Below are 21,533 nucleotides of genomic sequence, written 5' to 3'. Positions count from 1 at the left end.
AAATGCTAAAGGGATGAGCTGGACTGACATCTACAAAACTAATATGGGTTTGATTGACACTGGACTACACTGTTTGATCGTATTGGGCTTTTCAACCCAAAATCTATCAAAGCAAAAATGAAAATTAACTTATCAGAGCCAGGTTTCGATCCTGGGACCTGTGGGTTATGGGCCCACCACGCTTCCGCTGCGCCACTCTGATCTGTTTGATAGATCATATCCTTGTTAAGGATTTATTAATAAAATATATGCGCTACGATGGGCTTTCAGCCCATATAAAGCGATAACGGATCTGATAACCGGGTCGGGTTGAAAAAGATCCATGGAAAAACCTGAGGGGAGCAACCCAAGGTTTTATGAAGGGTTTATTTCGGCGGCTGTACTTCACGGCTCTCTCTCCTCTCTCTCTCTCTCAGATCTCTTCTCTTCACCCAAGTTTCAAACTTCGATCTTCTCTTCAATTCCTCTATGCTCGTATCGCTCTCTCTGGAAAACCCACCTCTAAAATAGCCGATTATACTCATATACTTCTCACCCATTTGTGATCACACGAAAATGTGGAGGAACATTTTCGGGAGAGCCACTCTGAGAAAGATCAAACCTTTCTCCGATTCTACCTCCGCCTCTCACTTTCGCGGCATCTTCTCATCGATTGATCTCGGCTGTGGCGTTAGAAACCGATTACCCACAAACCCAGTTAACGAATTGGGAAGATTGACCTCTGTTCTTCATAATCACCCTTTTGCGTTTAGAGGACTCGCCACAGCCGCACAAACGATCGATTCGACCGACCCGGAAGACGATTCATCATCCGGGTCCGACGAAGTCAACGAACTGATGTCAGCAATGGAGAAAGAAACCGAGAGGGTCCGCAAAAAGGCTCGACTTGCAGCGAAACAGCCGATGAAAGTGGTGGCGGGGATGGGAGCTCAGAAGTACTACTCGTTGAAGCAACGACAAGTCAAGCTCGAGACAGAGGAATGGGAGAAGGCTGCTAAAGAGTGTCAAGAGATTATAGAGGACATGTGCGAGCAGAAGCTCGCGCCGAATCTCCCTTACGTGAAGTCTCTGTTTCTCGGGTGGTTCGAGCCTCTCCGCGACGCGATTCAGGCGGATCTTGATGGGTTTAAGGTTAAGAAAGGGAAGATTCCTTATGCTTCGTATATGGAGCAGTTGCCGGCTGATATGATGGCGGTTATCACTATGCATAAGATGATGGGGCTGTTGATGACTAACGCTGAAGGTGTTGGTGTTGTTAAGGTTGTGAATGCTGCTACGCAGATTGGGGAAGCTATTGAGCAGGAGGTGAGTGTTTTTTTTTTAATCTGATAATGTGTTTGTTGATTGGTTTAATGGTATGTGTTTTTTTTATTTGGATTAGGCTAGGATCAACAGCTTTATGAAGAAAGCTAAGAAGAAAAAGAATGTGGTTGATGATGAATCAGAAGGTGTGGATGCTTCAGGGGAGGTTGACACCAAGGAAACATTGAAGCTGAAGAAACAAATTAATACATTGTTGAAGAAGCATAAGGTGAGGCAAGTGAGAGGGATAGTGAAGGCACATGACTCTTTCAAGTCATGGGGTCAAGAGGCTCAAGTGAAGGTTTGTTTAATTACTTCCGGACTTGTTTCATTGCTGAACGCTTTATAGTAATTCCTGTGATCTAAATTTTTTGGCTCTTGCATTTTGTAGGTTGGCGCACGGTTGATTCAGTTATTGATGGAAACTGCATATATACAACCTCCAGCTGAGCAGTTTGATGATGGTCCACCTGAGATCCGGCCTGCTTTTAAGCAGTCTTCCAGAACTGTCACAATAGAAAATAAGTAAGAGTCTTGTGATTCTGTTTATGCTCATTCACATGAATCTGTCTATGTCTCTCACTCTCCTTGTCCATGCTGCTTATCTACATTCTATTGTTTTCTTCCTCAGAAAATTAAGCAGGAAATATGGTTGCATAGAATGTGATCCTCTGATCCGAAAGGGCCTTGACAAATCAGTAAGCTTGACTGTGGACTATGTCTTTAGTTTTACTCTTCTTTCTACGACTTTCTAATTGTTTTCCTTTATTTAATCAGGCTAGACATATGGTCATTCCGTATTTGCCAATGCTGATACCTCCCCAGAACTGGACAGGGTATGATATGTTTTCTCCAGTAATTAGGACTTGTACTGTTTAGTTCTGCTAGATCCCATTGATCCACTTTGTTCCTTTTCTGGGCGTTCGTTTCTGTATAGCTGTCATGGTAGATCCTGAAAATGATCCCATACAAGTAGGTTCCTAAAATTGGTATGTAACTTGATAGTATTTTACAGGTATGATCAAGGGGCGCACTTTTTCTTGCCTTCGTACATAATGAGAACACATGGAGCTAAACAACAACGTATTGCAATAAAACGAACTCCCAAGGCGCAACTAGAGCCAGTTTTCAAGGTCTGAGTTCCTTTACCTGAATTATGATTTAATGATGCTTGAGCTTTCAACCATATATTGGATGCTTTATTGTTGAATTACGAGTTAGAGAATCATATTGTATTAACAGATGAGTTTATTTGATTCCCTTTGTTTTAACCAGGCTTTAGATACTCTTGGAAACACCAAATGGAGAATAAACAAAAAGGTGTTAAGTTTGGTGGACAGAATTTGGGCTAATGGAGGTCGCGTTGGTGGTCTGGTTGACCGTGACGACGTGAGCGCTCTCTCTCCTCCGCCTTCCCCTTTTTAATCTGCTTCTGGATCTTTCTCACTCTTCTCTTAACATCTTCTTCAGAGAATAACTGTGAGCTCGTTTTGATTTTTTCTCACCTCTTTTTAAACTCCAAAAGGTACCCATTCCAGAGGAGCCCGACAGTGAAGACCAGGAAGAAATAAAGCAATGGAAATGGAAAATGAAGGAAGCAAATAAGGAAAACAGCGAGAGACATTCTCAAAGGTGTGATGTAGAGCTCAAACTCGAGGTAAGAGAAGACTCCTTGTTTGTTGCATTCTCCTTTTTGCTGTTCTTATTTATGAGAACACCATTGTACTTTCATTTGATTGAGCAGGTGGCACGTAAAATGAAGGACGAGGAAGGTTTCTACTTCCCTCACAACGTTGACTTTCGTGGCCGAGCGTATCCCATGCATCCATATCTTAACCATCTCGGGTCTGATCTCTGCCGTGGCATTCTTGAGTTTTGTGAGGGAAAGCCTCTTGGGGAATCAGGATTACGGTGGCTGAAGATACATATAGCAAACTTGTATGGTGGCGGTGTTGATAAGTTTGCTTATAAGGATCGGGTCGCATTTACCGAGAGTCACTTGGAAGATATATTTGACTCTTCTGATAGACCTCTTGAAGGAAAAAGATGGTGGCTGAATGCAGAGGATCCGTTCCAGTGTTTGGCTGCTTGCATGAACCTTTCAGAAGCTTTGAGAAGCCCTTTTCCTGAAGCTGCTATATCTCATATCCCCATCCACCAGGTACTCGGTAAATTATATCATCTGAAGTAAAAATATGTTGGTGGTTAATGACTTTTCAAAAACACAAGACATATTATGATGTTGGTGGTGCGTTAGAAAAAAGGTTTAAATATCACAACATTTTCTTGTTTAATGTATTTTTCAACCTGTGAGCAATCATTTTACAATAACCATGGTTGAATATGAACAACTTTAGTGACATTCCAGTGAAACTGAAATTACACAGATTCCTTTGTTGCTTCGAATTTATCATCATCTCGCTTTTTGTATGTATAATCTTACTTTCTGTTTTAATCGTTACTGCCAGGATGGTTCATGTAATGGTTTACAACATTATGCTGCTCTTGGGAGGGATCAGGTATGCCAATAGTTTTACACTAAATTTTAATTTCTATAAATTCATTCAGACATAGGAAAATATATTTCTCCTCAAGGTTCTCTGATTCATTTGTCTTAATTGGTTTGGATCGTAGATTGGAGCAGCTGCTGTCAACCTTTTTACAGGTGAAAAACCGGCTGATGTTTATGCAGATATTGCTGCTAGGTACTTTTTCCATCTCTCTATTCTTTACCCCCCTGGCTACAGTGCCGCTGTTATCAGACAGGCTTATTTTATTTGGTTTAAATTTTAATCAGGGTTCTCAACATCATGAGGCAAGACGCAGAGGAAGATCCTGAGACATTTCCCAATGCCACATATGCCAAGCTCATGCTAGATCAGGTTCTTGACATCTCTTACCGAATATATTACCTGAGAACCAATTTTTGTTTATTACTTGCGTACGAACATATTATCTGATAGAAGTACTCTACTATCGAAACTCCTTAGGTCGACAGGAAGCTGGTGAAACAGACTGTCATGACGTCAGTGTATGGTGTTACTTATAGTGGCGCACGTGACCAAATCAAGAAGAGGTTAAAAGAGCGTGGTGCCTTTGCGGACGATTCACAAAATTTTCACGCATCTTGTTATGCAGCAAGAGTAAGAAATTGATTATTATCTTGCAATTGTATGCTTTGAGTGGTTATGTTATGCATTATTGAACTGTGAATGATTTTTTTTTTTTTGGATTTTGGAATCAAATGCTCACTCCTCTATTGGTTATGTCTCTAGGTCACTTTGAAAGCACTGGAAGAGATGTTTGAAGCTGCTAGAGCCATCATGAGTTGGTTTGGTGAATGTGCAAAGGTCAGTTCTTATATCCATGACGCTCTTGTTTGAAAAAAACAATTTACTTAACAAATTGGTTACAAGAATGAGAGCTGGTTTCTGTGGTGGGACAGATAATAGCTTCACAAAACAAAGCTGTTTGTTGGACGACTCCTCTTGGGCTTCCCGTTGTACAACCCTATCGGAAGAATGAAAGACACTTGGTAATCGCTCTTTTAACTTCTTTGATTAGCTGAAGAGCACAAATGGTCGTGACTCTCTTGAATATCACTGAAATTGAGAGGCATGAATCTTTGCAGGTTAAGACTACTCTTCAGGTGTTGACTCTGCAACGAGAGACTGAAAAGGTAACCCAACCCAATCTCAATCGAAGAGTAGGGTTTGGCCTACATCTTCACAAGGTTTTAGCAGAATTATCTCAACTTTTTTGCACTATATGCTGTATTGTTGGTTCAGGTTATGGCAAGGAAGCAGATGACAGCTTTTGCACCAAATTTTGTACATTCCCTTGATGGGTCTCACATGATGATGACAGCAGTCGCCTGCAACAAGGCGGGTTTGAGTTTTGCAGGTCAGCTCTAGCCTTTCCATATACATGTACTGATGTAGTTTTTTTAACTCTTATCTTGTTTACCCATAATACGGATTTGTAATTTTGTAGGGGTGCATGACTCATTCTGGACTCATGCATGTGATGTTGAACTTATGAACAATATACTCAGAGAGAAGTTTGTCGAGCTCTACGACAAACCAATCTTAGAAAATGTAATAGCATCTCCTTATTACATCTTTGCATACAGTTACCATTTTTTTTTATAACTAAACTCGCGATGGATGGTTTTATCTGTTGTGTATTGATAGTTGTTGGAGAGTTTCCAGAAGTCATTCCCAGGCCTAACCTTTCCACCATTGCCAGAACGAGGCGACTTTGATCTGAGGGAGGTCATACGGTCGCCATACTTCTTCAATTAAGTTGCAGAACATTCAGGTTACTTTTTCATAATGGAAGCTCCAGTGCTCCATCTAACATTCAGGGCAGAGTAGGTTTGCCTCTTCATGCCAATATAATTAGCCATATTGATCAAAGGGAAAAGCTCCTTTGCAATCAGCAATGAGGAATGTTTGTGATTAACCTCAACTCGGAGGTGGGCTTAGGGTCACTTGTAAATAACAAAGAGAAAAGAGTGTTTCAAATCTTGGCATCAGGGAGTAGCGTTGGATCGGGGATGTCGAACCAGTGGATTCAGTTCAGCCTGAGTCTTTTACGCAATTAGTGTTGTAATAACTAAAAACCTGTGCTAGGCGAAAATCATTTAGGATTGTCTTAGTAGACTCCCAATTTTGATCTACTTGTACGTTGTTTTTTCTTTTATATATTATACACACATTACACTCACTCTATGCGTTTCAGATTCAAATTGTGGAATAAGCTGATATGAGTGCAATAATTATGAAGCACAGCAATACTGAAGAGTGATTTGTTTTGAAGTTGTGATGTTATTTGGTATGCATTATGCATGTTTTAGTTATACAAAAGAACATATAAGGTACAAAGTAAAGTTGACCAAAGGTACTACAATTTCGGTATTTACTCCTTCATGGCTTGATCAAAAACAACAAAAGAAAGAAGGAATGTTCTTGTACTTTGAGATGATGTACAAGAGACATCAACAGATAAGTTTTCGGTGTGGTATTAAGACCTACCAGGTTCTTAAAGGCGTCAATGAATTCAATTTCTCTGTGTGAGCCTAATTGGATATGTTGTTGCTTTGTTCAAGCCTGAGTGGTTCATCAAGAACTCTTGTCATAACTGGCTCAGAGGCATCAGACGCCTTTAGGGTTAATTTGCTTCTGTTTTTTTTTTGTTTCTTTTCGTAATCTAATCTTTGAGTGTGTTACTGTTCTTTTAGTGACTTCGAATGTATGTCGATTTACTCTAGAGAAACATACTTCTGGTATGTTCTGTGTTTAGTTTTAAATATTGCCTGATAGCAGAGGAGTTGAGTTAGTGGCTTGCATATCAAGCAACGGTGCTCTTTTGAACTGTGGAAACATTATCAACTGTGAGATTCTTTTACATTTTGTGGATAATGTTTATGAGTGCTCTGGAAGATTTAATAAACATGAGTATTCTTGCATTTTCCCCAGTTCTAGAATTAGTCACAACACGTGTTTAGCAATGAACCGAACTATGTCTAACTATTAAGACATGATAAAAGAAAGAACACAAGAAGTAACTAAGACTTCGTTTTTTTAAGTTAAGTAGGGGTCCGAGGAAAGCTAGCAACATCAACATTTTAACAAACAACACACAAAAGAGAAACTGAAGAAGAAATAAAAGCAGATGCTAGACATAAAACTCTCTCTCACAGAGCTTCATTTTTTTAGGGAATTTAAAATAACATTAAAGAAAATAACACACTCGGACTCCACGGATACTTACTACTTCTTCGGTGCTTTGTCATCGTCCTGCTCACCGCCGTCCTTCTCTCCACCGTCCTGCTCACCACCATCCTTCTCTCCGCCGTCCTTCTCTCCGCCGTCCTGCTCACCGCCATCCTTCTCTCCACCTTCCTTCTCTCCGCCTTCCTCATCGCCACCGTCTTCCTCATCATCATCCTCGTCCTCCGAAGACCAGTCAGAGAGCTCATCTTTGTCTCCCCTAAATCCTTGGCGCCACATCTCCCTGTCCGTGCGTCTCTCCTCCCTAGTCCGGCCGTCCGGTGTAGGAGGTCGAGCTGTGACCAATGGCCGACCACCAAAGCCTCTACCCTCAAGTTTCATGATCACTCTCCTCATTATATCTCAAGAAGAATTTAAAATCTGTGTGTGTGTATGAAACTACCCTTTGTCAAGCAATACATCCCCCTTCTTATATAGACAAATGACAGAACCGGTGGTGGCTACCATTGCCACAATCGGAAATGGTGTAAGACTCAAGTCAGAGCCTTTGAAAACTCTAAAACTAGTAAGCTTTGTATTTTTTTTCTGCTCTGCATTTATATGTTTTTACGTCTCTGTTCTCTCTTAGCCAGACATGCATTATGTGTGTAGACCGTAGAATCTTCTATTGCTTCTGGTCTGGTAAATAAATCATTCATATAAGTATTTTCGTTATTTTTAATAGTTTCAATGTAACGATATTACTATAATCAAGGCAGATATATAATGAGTAGCCTAAAGATATGGCACTAGATAGGTCTTTTTAGCGTTTTTTTTGTATTTATTAAAAACCTATCCCACACTCATATATATATATGATAGCAGCTATCTCCTTTTATTATATGATCTATGTTTGATCACTGAAATACCTGAAAACAAAATGCCGAATAGAATAACAAAAGTCATGAAATAACATAAAACTAAAAATGAGAACTCGTTAATTTCTTTATTATTTTGTCATGTCATCAGTTTTTGAAATAACAAACACGAACACAAATCGTATTATCGCAGAACATATCTTTGTCGTATTTACAATTTATGTACAAACACAACGGATACAATTTATTTACAATTTACACCAAAAAACAATTAATAATAAGTAATAAATAAACATTAATTCATTAATTTAGCGTCACCTCTTTGGTGCAGCTGGCTCTGCTAACAATTAATAACAAGCACAACGGATACTGTATTTTTACCAGACTGATCTTTAAAAAATAAAAAATAAAATAAAATTAATAAAGTAACTATATGTTGATAGTGACACTATGAAAATGTTCAAAAAGTGATTATGTTTGACCAAAGAAAATCTTTTACTTGTCACATTTTTAGTTTTGGTTTTTCTAATTTATGAACCAAACCACAAATGTTTTCACTTATTACTCATCTAGTACAACTGTTAAACCAGACATCATAAACAAACCGAGACGTTGAGCTGAATTCAAGACCACTTTACAACAAAGGAAATCTCACCACTATGAGTCATGAATAGGGTCATGAAGTATCAACCTTTACTATTTTAACAAAGCTTATATAGCTAAAATACTTATTTCATTGTTGCCTTTATTTCAACATATTTTCATTTTATTGTTTATATATATATCTGCGATATTTCCTCATTACAATATAGTATTGCTTTTTTTTTCCTGTGGAACTTTCACTTTTAAATAAACGCATCATTGTCGAATTTACAACTTCTTTTGTACTACAAGCTAAGTTGTTGTAGTAATAAGTATTCTCCCAATGTTTTTAAAAAATTCATAGGAATAAATATCAATGGCTAATGTCGACGCCAATGATGAAGCTTCCTTAACTTTTAATGCAGTTGCCTCCGGCCTCTGGTTTAGGCTTACTCTGGTGTATGCAATTAAGAACTGTGCGTAAAATTTACATGTACAGAAATATATTCTTATGATACTACCAGATAAAACAAATGACTATAACTTACACAAAATCAAAGCTGTTGTTACATCTGATATTCTCTGTGACACTACCGTATAAAATATGGATTACATATTTTTTCTTTTCCTTTATGTTATGAATGAAAGCCAAGTTACAAAAAAAAATATAAAAGATTATTATACCAGATGACCCGATACTGACACTCATGCAATAAGTGTTATAAAGGATCACCGTTGAGTCTTTGACCAAAGAAAGTGTTTACTTAATGAGTAATTACATTCTTAGTTGTGGTTTTCTAGTTTCTATGTTTGAAAATGGGATGTTATCCCAGGAAAAAAAAAACTTTATATATGTGTTAATAATATAATTGTCGGAGGTTAGAGATAATACATATTAATATTATAAACTTGTCATCATACACAGATTAAGAAGAACTTTACAACTTTCGGTGTGGGGTTTTAACAAACCCGAAGCCTATTACACCATTGAAGATTCTCCCCCAAAACGACACCGTCTCACTTTCTTATCTTCAACCAGCTCACAGCTGCTAAACCGGACATCACGAACAAACATTAATTTAGCGTCACCTCTTTGATGCAGCTGGTGGCTCTGCTAACAATTAATAACAAGCACAATGGATACTAATTCCACCAAACTGATCTTTTTAAATAAATAAAGAATAAAATTTTAATAACAAGTAACTATATGTTCTGATAGTGACACTATGAAAATGAGTGTTCCAAAAGGGATTATGTTTGAACAAAGAAAACTTTTTTGCTTGTCACATTTTTTAGTTTTGGTTTTCTAATTTATGAAGCAAACCACAAATGTTTTCACTTATTACTCACCTAGCACAACTGTTAAACCGGACATCATAAACAAACCGAGACACTGAGCTGAATTCAAGACCACATTACAACAAAGGAAACCTCACCACTATGAGTCATGAAGTAGCAACCTTTAATATTTAACAAAGCTTATAGTTAATATTCTTATTTAATTTTTGCCTTCATTCAACATATTTTCATTTTATTGTTATATATATCTGCTATATTTCCTTATTACAAATTTTTTTTTCCGTGGAGCTTTTATTTTTAAATAAACGCATCACTATCGTATTTAGAACTTCTTATGTACTACTGCTAAGTTGTTGTTGTAGTAATAAGTATTATCCCAAAATTTTATTAAAAAATCATAGTAGTAAATATCAATGAGTAGTTGACGCCTAATCGCTTATGATGAAGCTTCATTAACTTTAATGCAGTTGCCTTCGGACCTCTGGGGTAGACTTGCTTTGGTATAGACTTGCTCTGGTGTATGCAATTAAGAACTGTATATATATATTCTTATGATACAGAAAATCAAAGAATGTTGTTACACCTGATATTCGCTGTGACACTGCCGTATAAAATAATAAGGATTACATATTTTTAAGATAATATAAAAGACTTTCAATAGTTGAACCAGATGATCGGATATTGACACATGCAATGAGTGAGTGTTTCAGAAGGATCACCTTTGACCAAATAAAGTTTTTTACTTATTACATTTTTAGTTTTGGTTTTCTAGTTTCTATGTTCGAAAATGGGATGTTATCCAAGAAAGAAAAAGTAAAAGAAAACTCTCTATATGTGTTAATAATAGTAATCAGGGTTCAGAGATATTACACATTAATTAATATAATAAATTTGTTATCGTACACAGATTAAGAACTCTACCACTTTGGGTTATATTGTGGGTTTAACAAACCCGAAGCCCATTAGAAGATTCTCCTCCAAACCGTCACCGTCTCGCTTCTCATCTTCAACCAGCTCACAGCTGCAAAACCGGTAATCACATACAAACCGAGAGATTAAGCTGAACCGAAGACCACATCACAACAGAGGAAATAACCATTTAGCCACTATGAGGCCTCAAGGGGAATAGCTTAAAATCATAAGTGCCGAAACACTCACATATATATGACCTTATCTCGCTTGATAATCAAATCAACTAAACATTTGGATGATAATTTTATAACTTATCAATAGTTTAAACCATGCAACCATCTGGATGACTTTAACCAAGTCACTAGCTGGTAACATGGAATAGCTGAGAAATGGAATCCTCTTGAATCCAATATCCGAAACTTGAAAAATGGAATGCACAATATCAATAAGTAAAATAAAGAGGGGTTAACCTTTCTTTGAAAAGCAATACTATTACCAGGATTAATAATAAATTTAATAATGAAACCATATTTCGACAACCAGTGATGTTTGTCAAAACGATGACACAGAAGTCCTAATAAATTAGAAAGATATAAGTTCAAAACACCAAATCAACCACATGAAAAAAACAACCTAAATGCCTTCATCTAGCTCCTATGCGGAGCTGGGAGGAATCCAGAACATGCGACCTGGTGGAGGAGAGTCGGAGAGATAAGAGATGGTTCGAGATGCGAGATCGCAGATCCCAAAACCAGAACCATGGCCCGCAAAGTAGACCGAATTAGGGTTAAGACCAGAGTAGTCCTTGGCAGAGAGACAAAAAGCTTCATTGTCCCCCAAGAAAATGCAGAGATCGCCAATATCATCAGTGTAAGGACCAAGACCTTGCTCTTCGTCTTGCCTAAAGACCATGATCTTGTGAGTCTTCTTGCAAAGGCCTTCCATGTTGTTGTTGTAACTCGTGTCTCCCCATGGCGCAGCTTCACCTTTGTCATTAAACCTTTCGACAAACCTGACAACAACATATGAGAGAACCTTAATCCCTCATTACCACAAGGCAAAGTAAATAATGACAGCGATTTGGGACTATAAACAATTTAGTAAAAAAAATAATGACAAAAAAGACAATTTAGTAAAAATTTATATAATTTTTTTTCTTTTACAAATATAAGGAATCTTGTATGTAAAATGCTAATAGTTCACTAGCATGTATGTAAAAACTTATATAAATTTATAATAATATGCTAATAATTCACTATAGATTTGGGACTATAGACAATTTAGTAAAAAATTATATATATTTTTTTTTACAAATATAAGGAATATTGAAAAAATTACCAACAAACGATGAAGGATTGGCCAGAAGATGACTGGACTAGTTGCTGTTGGATCTTGAAACGTGAGAGACACGTTTCTTCCTCCTCCTCTGGCATCTCATCTAGAAAGTTAAAGAAGGGAAACCTCTTGTAGCCACTAACCGGAGTGAGTAAACCGGGATTTGATGTTGGTGTGAAATCGGTTGGACCGGTGTAGTCAGGGTTGCAGTTGTTCAAGTAGAATCTCTCGTCTCTCTCCGAGTAAATGATAGTAGAAGAGTGGAAAGATGGGCAAGGCACGTCGACGCGAGTCCACTCCGAGTCGCCGAGTCGACAAAGGCTGACTCGAGAGCCGTAGAACTTGACGGCGACTACACAACAGTCAGAGGAGGAGACGGAGACATTGACAAGATGTTCGAACTTGTCTCTGGTTAGTGGAGGTAAGGATATGGTCTTCTTCTTCGAGGGGTTGAAGAGATGGACAGTGGAGTCGTTCTTGTTCGTTGAAGCTAACCATCCTCTTGATGAGCCTATCCACTTAGACTCGTTGAGCTCTTTTGTTAGAGTCTGGTTTTCTATCTTTACGTGCTTTTGAGACTTGGGATCGTAGAGGTTAAAGTTGACGAGTTTACCGCCGCAGGGAGAGTCTCCGACGACGTCTCTGCCGAGGAGGAGGTAAGGTGTCGTCACCGTCGAGAAATTGGACCGCCGGAAAGAGAGGCTCCGGCTTGAGAATGATGATAGCTTCTTGGAGACTCGGCTGAAAAGATGAGACATTGTTCGAGAACCCTGAGTCGCTTTTTTTGGAGAGATGAGAAGAATCAAAGGCAATGATATATTTAAAACCCTACTCACCAAACTCTGCTCTGTCTTTAGAGCTCACATTTATTGAAAATGCATGAAAATGTAAAGTTTCTATATTTGGAAATAGCCTCTTGAGAAAACTCAGAAAAACCCACCTATATTTCTATGTTATTTCTAAACAGACCCCCCATTACTTGGAATTGGCCGTTTAGTCCTATACTTGAAAAAGCAAACTCAGATTGCCAAAGTTTAGGAGAAGAAGAAATTTGTGGATAAGTTAATGTAAAAGTCAGTGGTCATGGAGACTCAGATTGCCAAGGTTATAGGAAGATAATAAAATGAGTTACTTGATGCCTTTAAAGTTTAAACCAGTCTTGGTCTCCACAAGTAAAGGTTCTCACAATCTCTGCTGATGTTTTTTAAGTACATCATCATTAGATGAGATATGTTAGCAAACGACCAAAATGCTTAATGCTCATATCTTTTGAGAACATTTTTTCTTATTATGAGTAAACTGTGTCATGGTCTGGCCTTATTACACTTTTGTTCATTGTCTTCTACCTTAGAGTTAATAATAAGATCATATGAGAATTACATGCTCGAGACTCTATTCTTAGCTCTGTAAGTTGTGCTGAAAGAAAAGATTTAAGATAAGAAAGTTGATGCAGTTTATCTATTACTGTTGGAAAGACTTTAATTTATCTAGAAGGTTTGATTGTGACATCTTCTTCTGCATATAGAGGGGAGAAGAAGAAGCAACCGCTAGATTATTTTATATGCTAAGGTCAAAGATGTTAATATCTTATCCCCAAGTGTCAAGCAAGAACCCAACGACTATAGCATATATAAATTCTGCACGACTTGAACAAATTGAAAAAAAATTATATTTGCACATCTTACCAATTCCAAAGGACTTCCTCTTCTTCTATCAACCCTTAAAAAAAAGACAGTGACATTGGAAGTAACCTACCAAATCCTTCTTTTATTTAAACAAAAAGTACACTTACGAATATGTCAAAAAAAATAATACTACAGTCCGAATTGGAACAACAAGAGGTTGAGATCAATCTCTTTTCTCATCATCTTCACTTACCCGGGCGTGTGGTCCGACCAATCTGAAGAAGTAAAGTGCAAGAAGAGCCAAAAAAAAGTCAACCAAATCCTGATAAATATTTTTTGGAACGATTATGTTTGGTGCCTTTGTATGGACGAACAAGGTAAGACTTGAACAAAGGACTCTGGTTTGACTACTTCAACTTCTTTACAGAGTCCTATGGAATCTGACTGTGTCCCCACTAACTGCTAAAAAGTCGTCTCCTCCATCATCATCAACACAACAAATTTACCTTTAGTGGGTGCCAACTTCTCCGATGAAACAGAGGACCAAGTGTTTCCTTGAAGTCGTTTGCTAGATCAGAGACTTGGTAATCAGAGTGAGACAAAACCAGCCTTGAACAAATGGTAAGAATTTTTTTTCAATCTTGTTTTGTTTCTTTTTGCACCTTCAAAATCATTTATTTTCTTAAATCATCTCAATTTCTCAAACTAATAATATCTCTAACTCTTTCCCTTGTGTGTACATACAATCTCAGACCCAAGAAGATATAAGTACAAATGATACATTAATTGGCTCGTTGTTGGAGTCCATTTCCGAGGTGATCAGATCTTTGGAGTTGTTACAATCACAAACAGGGAGCTTCCTTGAATGTGCATGCTACTTTTACCGAGTCTCAGTCGTGTTAATGGAGATACAGACGGGAGAGAGTTCCATCACATGTCCAACGGATGTGGTTGAATCACTATCCGAGAGTATAGAAGCAGCCAAGTATCTCCTCGAGATAACTCAAGAAAGCAACGGACCAGAACCAACCACTGATCTGACAAGCATTGAGGCAGGCTTACAAGGCGTTGTGAAGCAGATTGGTGAAACTCTGCAGTCCATACCTGAAGCGATAATCGACGAGGAAGAGTATATAGGAGTCGTTGTCCAGTCTCTTTCAAATGAGATGCAGAACGCTAACGTTGGTGATGGTAGTAAGAGTGAGATTTTACATAATATTCAGCAGAAGATTTCTCAAAGGCATTCACATGAGGAGTTGGTGTCAGAGGAGCAAATAGAGACAGATCTCTATCCTAGTGATCCTGAAGTTTCCTATGCAAGTTACCTGAGTGAATCACAAATGAGCGAGATACCAGATATACCAAGCCAGAGCACATACGTTAGCAGCAGCCAGAGAAAGTATGGAACTCTGAGCGAGATAGTTGATATCCCTAGCCAGAGCACAATTGTTAGCAGCAGCCAGAGAAAGTATGAAACTCAGAGTGAATCACAATCACAAACGAGCGAGATACCAGATATCTCAAGCCAGAGCACAACTGTTAGCAGAAGGCAGAGAAAGTACGGAACTCTTAGCGAATCCCTGTCAATGTTACCACAGGTGACACAGTTCATGGAGCCACCATACCAAGCCTTCATCTGCCCCTTGACCAAAGACGTAATGGAAGATCCAGTCACCACGGAAACAGGAGTAACCTGCGAAAGACAAGCAGTAACGGAGTGGTTTGACAAATTTGGAGACCCCGATGAGATTAGCTGTCCGGTCACAGGGCAAAAGTTGACAACCGGATTAAGTCCCAATCTTGTCTTGAAAACCATCATTGGAGAATGGAAAGTGCGAAACGAGACGGCAAGAATCAAGGTGGCTCACGCAGCTTTATCCTTAGGCGGTTCAGAAAGTATGGTTATCGATGCGTTAAGGGATCTGCAAATGACCTGTGAAGGGAAAGAGTATAACAAGTTAAAAGTCCGTGAAGCTGGGATCATTCAGTTGCTTGATAGATACTTAACCTACAGAAGTAAAGATGTGAGGTATGAACTGCTACAATTGTTAAAGACACTAGCAGACGAAGACACTGATGAAGGAAAGGTTCGTTCTCTTTCATTTTCATTACTTAAAGTTGCATTTTAGACACAGCTAGTTCTTGTTTCAATATTTTTTTTTATATCTCAAAGTTATCTTACAGGAAATGATTGTGAATACGTTAGCTATGTCATGCGTGATCAAATTTTTGGGAAGCAGTCACCAGACTGTGAGACATGCAGCACTAGCCTTACTGCTTGAGCTTTCGAAATCTCAACATGCATGTAAGAAGATTGGGATTGCTACAGGGGCAATATTGATGTTAGTTACCTCAAAGTACAATGAAGAGTCGGATGCCTTTGCGTCTGAAACAGCAGACCAAATCTTAAAAAATCTAGAGAAGTTCCCTCACAATATCAAGCAAATGGCAGAGAGTGGGCTCTTGGAACCTCTTCTCATTCATCTAGCCGAAGGTGATTCCTAACTTATACAAGCATAAACCTGCAGTGAAATGATCAACAATAATGATGTATCAGTTTATGTTGGAAGGACTTCATCTAAACATAAGGCTTGTTAATGCAGGGAGTGAAGAGACGCAGGTGGTAATGGCTGCATACCTAGTGGAAATTGATATTGGACATGAGAAGAAAACTAATGTAGCTGAGAAGGCTTGCCCTGCGCTCATTAAGCTGGTGCAAAGCGAAAATATTGAGGCTAGAAGAGCGGCTTTCAAAGCTCTTGCTCACATTTCGCTGTTTCACCCCAACAAGCAAATACTGGTAGAAGTAGGCATCATCAAGATCATGGTCGAAGAGATTTTCACCAAGCGGATGTTCAGTGATCTGATGAACTCCAGGAACGAAGCTGCTACAATACTTGCAAATATACTGGAATCTGGGGTGGAACATGAGACCTTTGAGGTGAATACCACAGGCCACACGTTAGGCTCGGATTACTTTGTATTCAACATCATCCAAATGCTCAAAAACTCAAGCCCAGATGATCTAAACATTGATTTGATCAGGATTCTTCTATCCTTGTCCAAATCACCCAGAGCAATGGCAACTATTGTCTCGGTGATCAAAGAAACCGATGCAAGCTTTGCCATGATAGAACTCATCAACAATCCTCATGAAGAGTTGGGGGTTGGAGCCTTGAAGCTTCTCATTGCTCTTACACCCTTCATCGGTCACACGCTATCCGAGAGACTATGTAAAACAAGAGGCCAGCCAGAGAATCTTATCCAGTGCCCAGCAGAGGCAAATCTGATAACGGAGAAACATGCTGTTTCAGCCAAGTTACTAGCTAAACTGCCTCACCAAAATCTGACTCTTAACCTGGCACTTGTCAACGAGAGCATAGTGTCTGAAATCCTGCATGCAATCCATCTGATTCAGAGAAGTGGAACACGAACAAGCAGGTACGCAACTGATTTTCTGGAAGGTCTCGTTGGCATCTTAGTGAGATTCACAACTACACTGTATGAGCCCCAAATGATGTACCTAGCCAAAAACCATGAATTGACATCAGTGTTTGCTGATTTATTGATGAAAACATCAAGCGACGAAGTTCAAAGGTTATCAGCGACTGGATTAGAAAATCTATCATCTACAACTATGACTTTATCAAGGCCACCCCAAGTTAGGAACAAGAAGTTCATGGAATCACTGAGTATGCCTAGGTCCTTCTCACTACGTTCATCTAAAAAGAAGCAAATAGAGACATGCGCAATCCACAGGGGGGTATGTTCTGCAAAAGCCACGTTTTGCTTGGTTGAAGCAAATGCAGTCACAAAGCTTCTAGCATGTTTGCAGAGTGATAAAACGGAGGTAGTGGAGTCAGCATTATCAGCTATATGCACGCTATTGGATGACAAAGTTGATGTGGAGAAGAGTTTAAACATGCTGAGTGGGATGAATGCGGTAGAACTCATTATAAATGCGGTCAAAGAACACAAGAAAGAGTCTCTACTGCAAAAAGCGTTTTGGATGATTGACAAGTTCTTAATTAGAGGTGGACAAAGGTATGCATTTGGCATATCACAGGATAGGATGCTGTCAGGTATGTTGGTTAGCGCCTTTCATCGTGGAGATGGTAACACAAGGCAGATGGCAGAAAATATCTTGAGGCGTTTGGACAAGATGCCAAGTTTCTCTGTCTATATGACGGAAAAAAGTGACATCTGAAACCCCGTAGGGCCTGACTATTATGATTTATTCCTCTCTTTGTATTCAGTGTATAATTTTTTTCAGTTTGAATGTGATTTTACGTTGTTGTCACACACCAATAACGGAGATTTTTAACTTAACATCCTCGTGACAGCCAGATTGTCAATTTATATATGCATAGGTCTCACCTCTTTTTTCCTGTTGTGGACCCTCACGTTTCTGCCTCGACCCTTGCCTGCATACGAGTCCTCATAGCTCTTGGGCCAGAGTCTGCGACGAAAGTAAGAAAAGGGTTCAAACTTCAAAGTTTGTCTAATTGTCAAACCAAAACATGCTCACCAATGAGCATTTGATAAGAGGAAGAGGTGCTTCCTTAAGCTTTCAACAATTTGCTAAGAAAGTTTACCTTTTATCTCTTCCCTTCAACATTGGATGCCTCGAGTGGCCAAAAGCTCTGTCACATTAATTTCCACAGAAATTAGTAGACTATAAAATGCAAGCTTTTTACGGTTCTATCTTTGCTAGAATAAAAAACAATCAAACTAAAATGATAACAGATATCATCTATAGTCAAATAAATAAAATGATCGAAAAAAATATTATAAGTTGTCAAGCACCTTAGGAAATTCAATTTGATTATCGTCTAAATCCAACGTTAAGTATAAAACATTCTTTAACAAGCCCTTAACCACTAGAGTACTACTTCATCTATAGTTTCTCTGGTAGCCAAAACGAATTCTTATATCGCCATGATCTTAAATCCAGATTACCATCTATGTTCTCCATCTTTTTAAATCTTGTAGTTAAATTATATAGGGATGCGCCTTGTTGTATCTCTTGGCCAATTCACACAATTGGAGCTCAGTGCAGTTAACTGGTCAGGTTTGGAATCCTACTGACATTGTATCAGCATAAATAAAATGAGAAGTCTAGGATCAGAAACCGAGAACATAGTGTAAGCAAAGTGAGAAAAGTCTTACTTGTTCCTCTTCTATCTGTTAAAGTTTTCAGGTAGCTGATGGAGCAGCTCCTATTCCAAGAATTTGAACTTGCAGAACAACTGAAACTTCCCTACTCTGTTCTGATTTTGTCAGATTCCCAGTGAGGAATCATCATGCCTACCAGAAGTCTCCACATGAGCAAGTTCCATCTTTAAAACGGTGAAACCTAACAGCATCTCTAACAATTATCTCTCTACCAGTGACTCTGGAGATATGTTTAGTGGCAATATGGCAATCCACACACACTCTAAGGTTTTTCCCTACTCTGATAGGTAGGCCAGCGGGTACAAATATTAATCCAAAAGCAATGGCGAGTCTTTCACTGTGATAGTTCAGCATCTTTATTTTAACTGCTTCCTCAACATCATGCTGAACAAAACTAGTATCAGGCTTATAACCATCTTCTATGATTTTTTGGTTCAGTTCCTCTAGCTTAGCGTATATCTGATCTAAGTATGGACTTGACTCGTCATCCGCTGAGAAACTGTGCAGTTTCCCTTTCCATTTGATCCAGCTCTGTCCTGGTTCTTTTCTCACATTCTTCTCTCTCATCTTCCTCCTCAACTGCGCCACACAATCCCATCTCCCCTTTGAAGCATATATGCTTAATAATAAGGTATAGCCAGCAGGATGGTGAGGATCTAGTTCTATGAGTGATTCAGCCGCTCGTTTACCTATCTCTAAGTTACCTTTGTTTCTACATGCGCTGAGTAAAGTGATCCAACCAATCGCATCTGGAGGAAAAGGCATCCCATTTATGAAATTCATGGCTTCCTCTAACCTTCCAGATCGGCTGAAGAGGTCAATCATGCAAGAATAATGTCCATTACTCGGTACTATTCCATATTCATTTGTCATTAACTCAAAATATCTCTGTCCTTTCTCCACTAGCCCTGCTCTGCTACAAGCTGAAATAACACCTGTCAATGTCACTCCATCAGGGTTTAGTCCATGCTGTACCATTCTGTCAAACAAATCAATAGCCTCAATGGCTCTTCCAAATTGAGCATAAGCGGAAACCATTGCGGTCCAAGAGACTTCATCCCTGAAACTCATCTCGTTGAACAGCTTCGTAGAATCATCGATGTTCCCACATTTTCCATACAGAGTCACCAGCGAGTTCGAAACAATGACGTAATGTACAAAGCCAGACACTACAGCTTTTCCATGAAACTGGGAGCCTTCTTCCAAGCTAGATATGTTGGCACACGCACTGATCGCTTGTCCCAGAGTATAATGATCTGGCTCAATCCCACTTCTTTGCATTTCCAAAAACATTTTAACAGCTTCTTCAGCACGGCCACTCTGGCCATAACCCACAACCATTGCCGTCCAAGACACAACATTCTTCTGCCTCATCCCATCAAAAACAGTCTTTGCGTAGTCTATACACTTACACTTGCAGTACATGTCAACGAGAGCACTTCCTACGTATATGTTATCCTGAAAATTGGTCCGGATCACACAAGCGTGAATCTTTTTCCCTTCCTCTATCGCTCCTAATCCCCCACAAGCAGGTAGCACACTCCCAAACGTAAACTGATCCATCGCCAACCCTTCCATCTTCATCTCTCTGAAAAACTCAATAGCCTCCTTCTCAAGTCCGTTTTGAGAAAGCCCTTTGATCATAGCTGTCCAAGAAACTGAATCTTTCTCCATCCCTCGAAACAGCTTCTTAGCATCTTCGACCATTCCACTCGCCAGCAACCCTCCCATCAGCGAATTGTACATAACCGTGTTTCGATCCTCCAAACCGTAAAAAACCGTCTTTGCATCAGAGATGAAACCAACTTTAGCATACATATCCATCAACGCGCTCCCAACTAAAAGATAAGACTCAAACCCACGTTTCACAACCTGCACGTGAACTTGCTTCCCCAAACCAACACGCCCATTGTCGGAACAAAGCTTCAGCATCGTCATCACACTAACCCTCGTCAAGAAATCACCAGACCCGTCTTTCATCATGGTGTTATAAGCCTTGACAGCTTCACCCACAAGCCCACTCAAGGAATACCCGGAGATGAGCAAGTTCCAGGAGACACCATCACGTTCTGGAAGCCTCTTGAAGGTACGTTCCATCTCCGAGAGATGGTGCCCAGATTGTGAATAGGCCATGAGGAGACTGTTCCAGGAGTAGAGGTTTGGTTGGGGAATTTCGTCGAACGCTCGGCGTGCATAAGTTGTGTTTCTGATTTTTGCATAGCCATGGATGATTTTGTTATGTAGAATTGTTTCTGGACAGGGAAGAGTTTTGATGATGTGTCCGTGGATGGTTTTCAAGTGGCGGCTTTGGTTTCTAGTTCCGAACTCAAGGCATTGCTTTATCTGAGCAGAGTAGTAGTAGTTCGACGCCATTGTCTGTCCTGCTCACTCTATTGGATGTTTTAAACTGGCCACGCTAAATAAAATTTACCCAAAGTATGTTTACATGGTACTAAAAATTGAAAATAATCTATAATCCAATCGGTTTCGTGAAAAGTTTTCGCTTTTCACACAAATTAAAAAATAATTAATATATATATATATATATTATTTTTTAAAATAAATTTTTATTTTTATTTATTACACATATTCAACCAGTAATATTTGATATCATAGTTTGACTAAACTATTATTACAACACATAATATTTTAAATTTTATATTCTTAATTAGCTAAACAATTCAGAACTATTATTAAGTTGTTACTATAAA

The 21,533-nt window shown here is 38.9% G+C and overlaps 5 protein-coding genes across 8 annotated transcripts; 2 read left to right on the top strand and 3 right to left on the bottom strand.

The window, feature by feature from the left end:
- Nucleotides 1-311: 311 nt before the first annotated feature.
- On the top strand, nucleotides 312-6,030 carry LOC106354050 (DNA-directed RNA polymerase 1, mitochondrial-like). The gene is made up of 19 exons (XM_013793895.3): nucleotides 312-1,305; nucleotides 1,382-1,603; nucleotides 1,694-1,827; nucleotides 1,934-2,000; nucleotides 2,080-2,138; nucleotides 2,318-2,435; nucleotides 2,578-2,691; nucleotides 2,828-2,959; nucleotides 3,047-3,463; nucleotides 3,771-3,821; nucleotides 3,937-4,007; nucleotides 4,100-4,184; nucleotides 4,293-4,445; nucleotides 4,578-4,652; nucleotides 4,748-4,837; nucleotides 4,934-4,981; nucleotides 5,091-5,205; nucleotides 5,296-5,399; nucleotides 5,496-6,030. The coding sequence occupies exons 1-19, from the start codon at nucleotides 556-558 to the stop codon at nucleotides 5,604-5,606; spliced, it is 2,916 nt and encodes a 971-aa protein (XP_013649349.2). The 5' UTR covers nucleotides 312-555; the 3' UTR covers nucleotides 5,607-6,030.
- A 1,046-nt stretch (nucleotides 6,031-7,076) lies between these two features.
- LOC125576192 (30 kDa salivary gland allergen Aed a 3-like) lies at nucleotides 7,077-7,433 on the bottom strand. Its single transcript, XM_048735611.1, has one exon. The coding sequence runs from the start codon at nucleotides 7,431-7,433 to the stop codon at nucleotides 7,077-7,079; it is 357 nt and encodes a 118-aa protein (XP_048591568.1).
- A 2,598-nt stretch (nucleotides 7,434-10,031) lies between these two features.
- On the bottom strand, nucleotides 10,032-13,820 carry LOC106357181. Its single transcript, XM_013796858.3, has 2 exons — nucleotides 12,026-13,820; nucleotides 10,032-11,699 (listed from the first exon to the last, which is right to left on the bottom strand). Exons 1-2 carry the CDS (start codon nucleotides 12,778-12,780, stop codon nucleotides 11,342-11,344), a joined length of 1,113 nt encoding a protein of 370 aa, XP_013652312.2. The 5' UTR covers nucleotides 12,781-13,820; the 3' UTR covers nucleotides 10,032-11,341.
- Nucleotides 13,821-13,948: 128 nt separating this feature from the next.
- LOC106354049 (putative U-box domain-containing protein 42) lies at nucleotides 13,949-17,980 on the top strand. 2 transcript variants are annotated; one of them, XM_048736052.1, is made up of 4 exons: nucleotides 13,949-14,268; nucleotides 14,400-15,734; nucleotides 15,832-16,141; nucleotides 16,251-17,980. In XM_048736052.1, exons 1-4 carry the CDS (start codon nucleotides 14,266-14,268, stop codon nucleotides 17,852-17,854), a joined length of 3,252 nt encoding a protein of 1,083 aa, XP_048592009.1. In that variant the 5' UTR covers nucleotides 13,949-14,265; the 3' UTR covers nucleotides 17,855-17,980. The 2 variants fall into 2 exon arrangements, with proteins under 2 accessions (XP_048592009.1, XP_048592010.1); XM_048736053.1 differs by lacking the exon at nucleotides 13,949-14,268 and having other exon boundaries at nucleotides 14,334-15,734.
- LOC106354047 (putative pentatricopeptide repeat-containing protein At1g68930) lies at nucleotides 16,936-21,394 on the bottom strand. Of its 3 annotated transcripts, none has more exons than XM_022689124.2 (5): nucleotides 18,817-21,394; nucleotides 18,607-18,731; nucleotides 18,243-18,290; nucleotides 18,025-18,106; nucleotides 16,936-17,170 (listed from the first exon to the last, which is right to left on the bottom strand). In XM_022689124.2, exon 1 carries the CDS (start codon nucleotides 21,193-21,195, stop codon nucleotides 18,955-18,957), a length of 2,241 nt encoding a protein of 746 aa, XP_022544845.2. In that variant the 5' UTR covers nucleotides 21,196-21,394; the 3' UTR covers nucleotides 16,936-17,170; nucleotides 18,025-18,106; nucleotides 18,243-18,290; nucleotides 18,607-18,731; nucleotides 18,817-18,954. The 3 variants fall into 3 exon arrangements, with proteins under 3 accessions (XP_022544845.2, XP_022544846.2, XP_048592011.1); XM_022689125.2 differs by having other exon boundaries at nucleotides 18,607-18,728; XM_048736054.1 differs by lacking the exon at nucleotides 18,607-18,731 and having other exon boundaries at nucleotides 18,817-21,393.
- Nucleotides 21,395-21,533: the final 139 nt, after the last annotated feature.

The sequence above is a fragment of the Brassica napus genome, chromosome A7 (genome assembly GCF_020379485.1).
Source record: "Brassica napus cultivar Da-Ae chromosome A7, Da-Ae, whole genome shotgun sequence".
NCBI lineage: Eukaryota > Viridiplantae > Streptophyta > Magnoliopsida > Brassicales > Brassicaceae > Brassica > Brassica napus.
Note: the sequence above shows the minus strand (reverse complement) of the source record. Positions and strands in the feature narration are given on the sequence as shown.

What these genes read in the sequence shown, in the direction of transcription:
- LOC125576192 (XM_048735611.1), bottom strand. Translation starts at nt 7,433, where the DNA reads ATGAGGAGAGTGATCATGAAACTTGAGGGTAGAGGCTTTGGTGGTCGG.
- LOC106357181 (XM_013796858.3), bottom strand. Translation starts at nt 12,780, where the DNA reads ATGTCTCATCTTTTCAGCCGAGTCTCCAAGAAGCTATCATCATTCTCA. An exon ending in CAATCCTTCATCGTTTGTTG is followed by an intron (nt 11,700 to 12,025) that starts GTAATTTTTTCA and finishes TGTTGTTGTCAG; the next exon opens with GTTTGTCGAAAGGTTTAATG.
- LOC106354049 (XM_048736052.1), top strand. An exon ending in AAGACACTGATGAAGGAAAG is followed by an intron (nt 15,735 to 15,831) that starts GTTCGTTCTCTT and finishes GTTATCTTACAG; the next exon opens with GAAATGATTGTGAATACGTT. An exon ending in TCTCATTCATCTAGCCGAAG is followed by an intron (nt 16,142 to 16,250) that starts GTGATTCCTAAC and finishes TTGTTAATGCAG; the next exon opens with GGAGTGAAGAGACGCAGGTG.
- LOC106354050 (XM_013793895.3), top strand. Translation starts at nt 556, where the DNA reads ATGTGGAGGAACATTTTCGGGAGAGCCACTCTGAGAAAGATCAAACCT. An exon ending in ACTGTCACAATAGAAAATAA is followed by an intron (nt 1,828 to 1,933) that starts GTAAGAGTCTTG and finishes TTTCTTCCTCAG; the next exon opens with AAAATTAAGCAGGAAATATG. An exon ending in CCAAGCTCATGCTAGATCAG is followed by an intron (nt 4,185 to 4,292) that starts GTTCTTGACATC and finishes GAAACTCCTTAG; the next exon opens with GTCGACAGGAAGCTGGTGAA.
- LOC106354047 (XM_022689124.2), bottom strand. Translation starts at nt 21,195, where the DNA reads ATGGCGTCGAACTACTACTACTCTGCTCAGATAAAGCAATGCCTTGAG.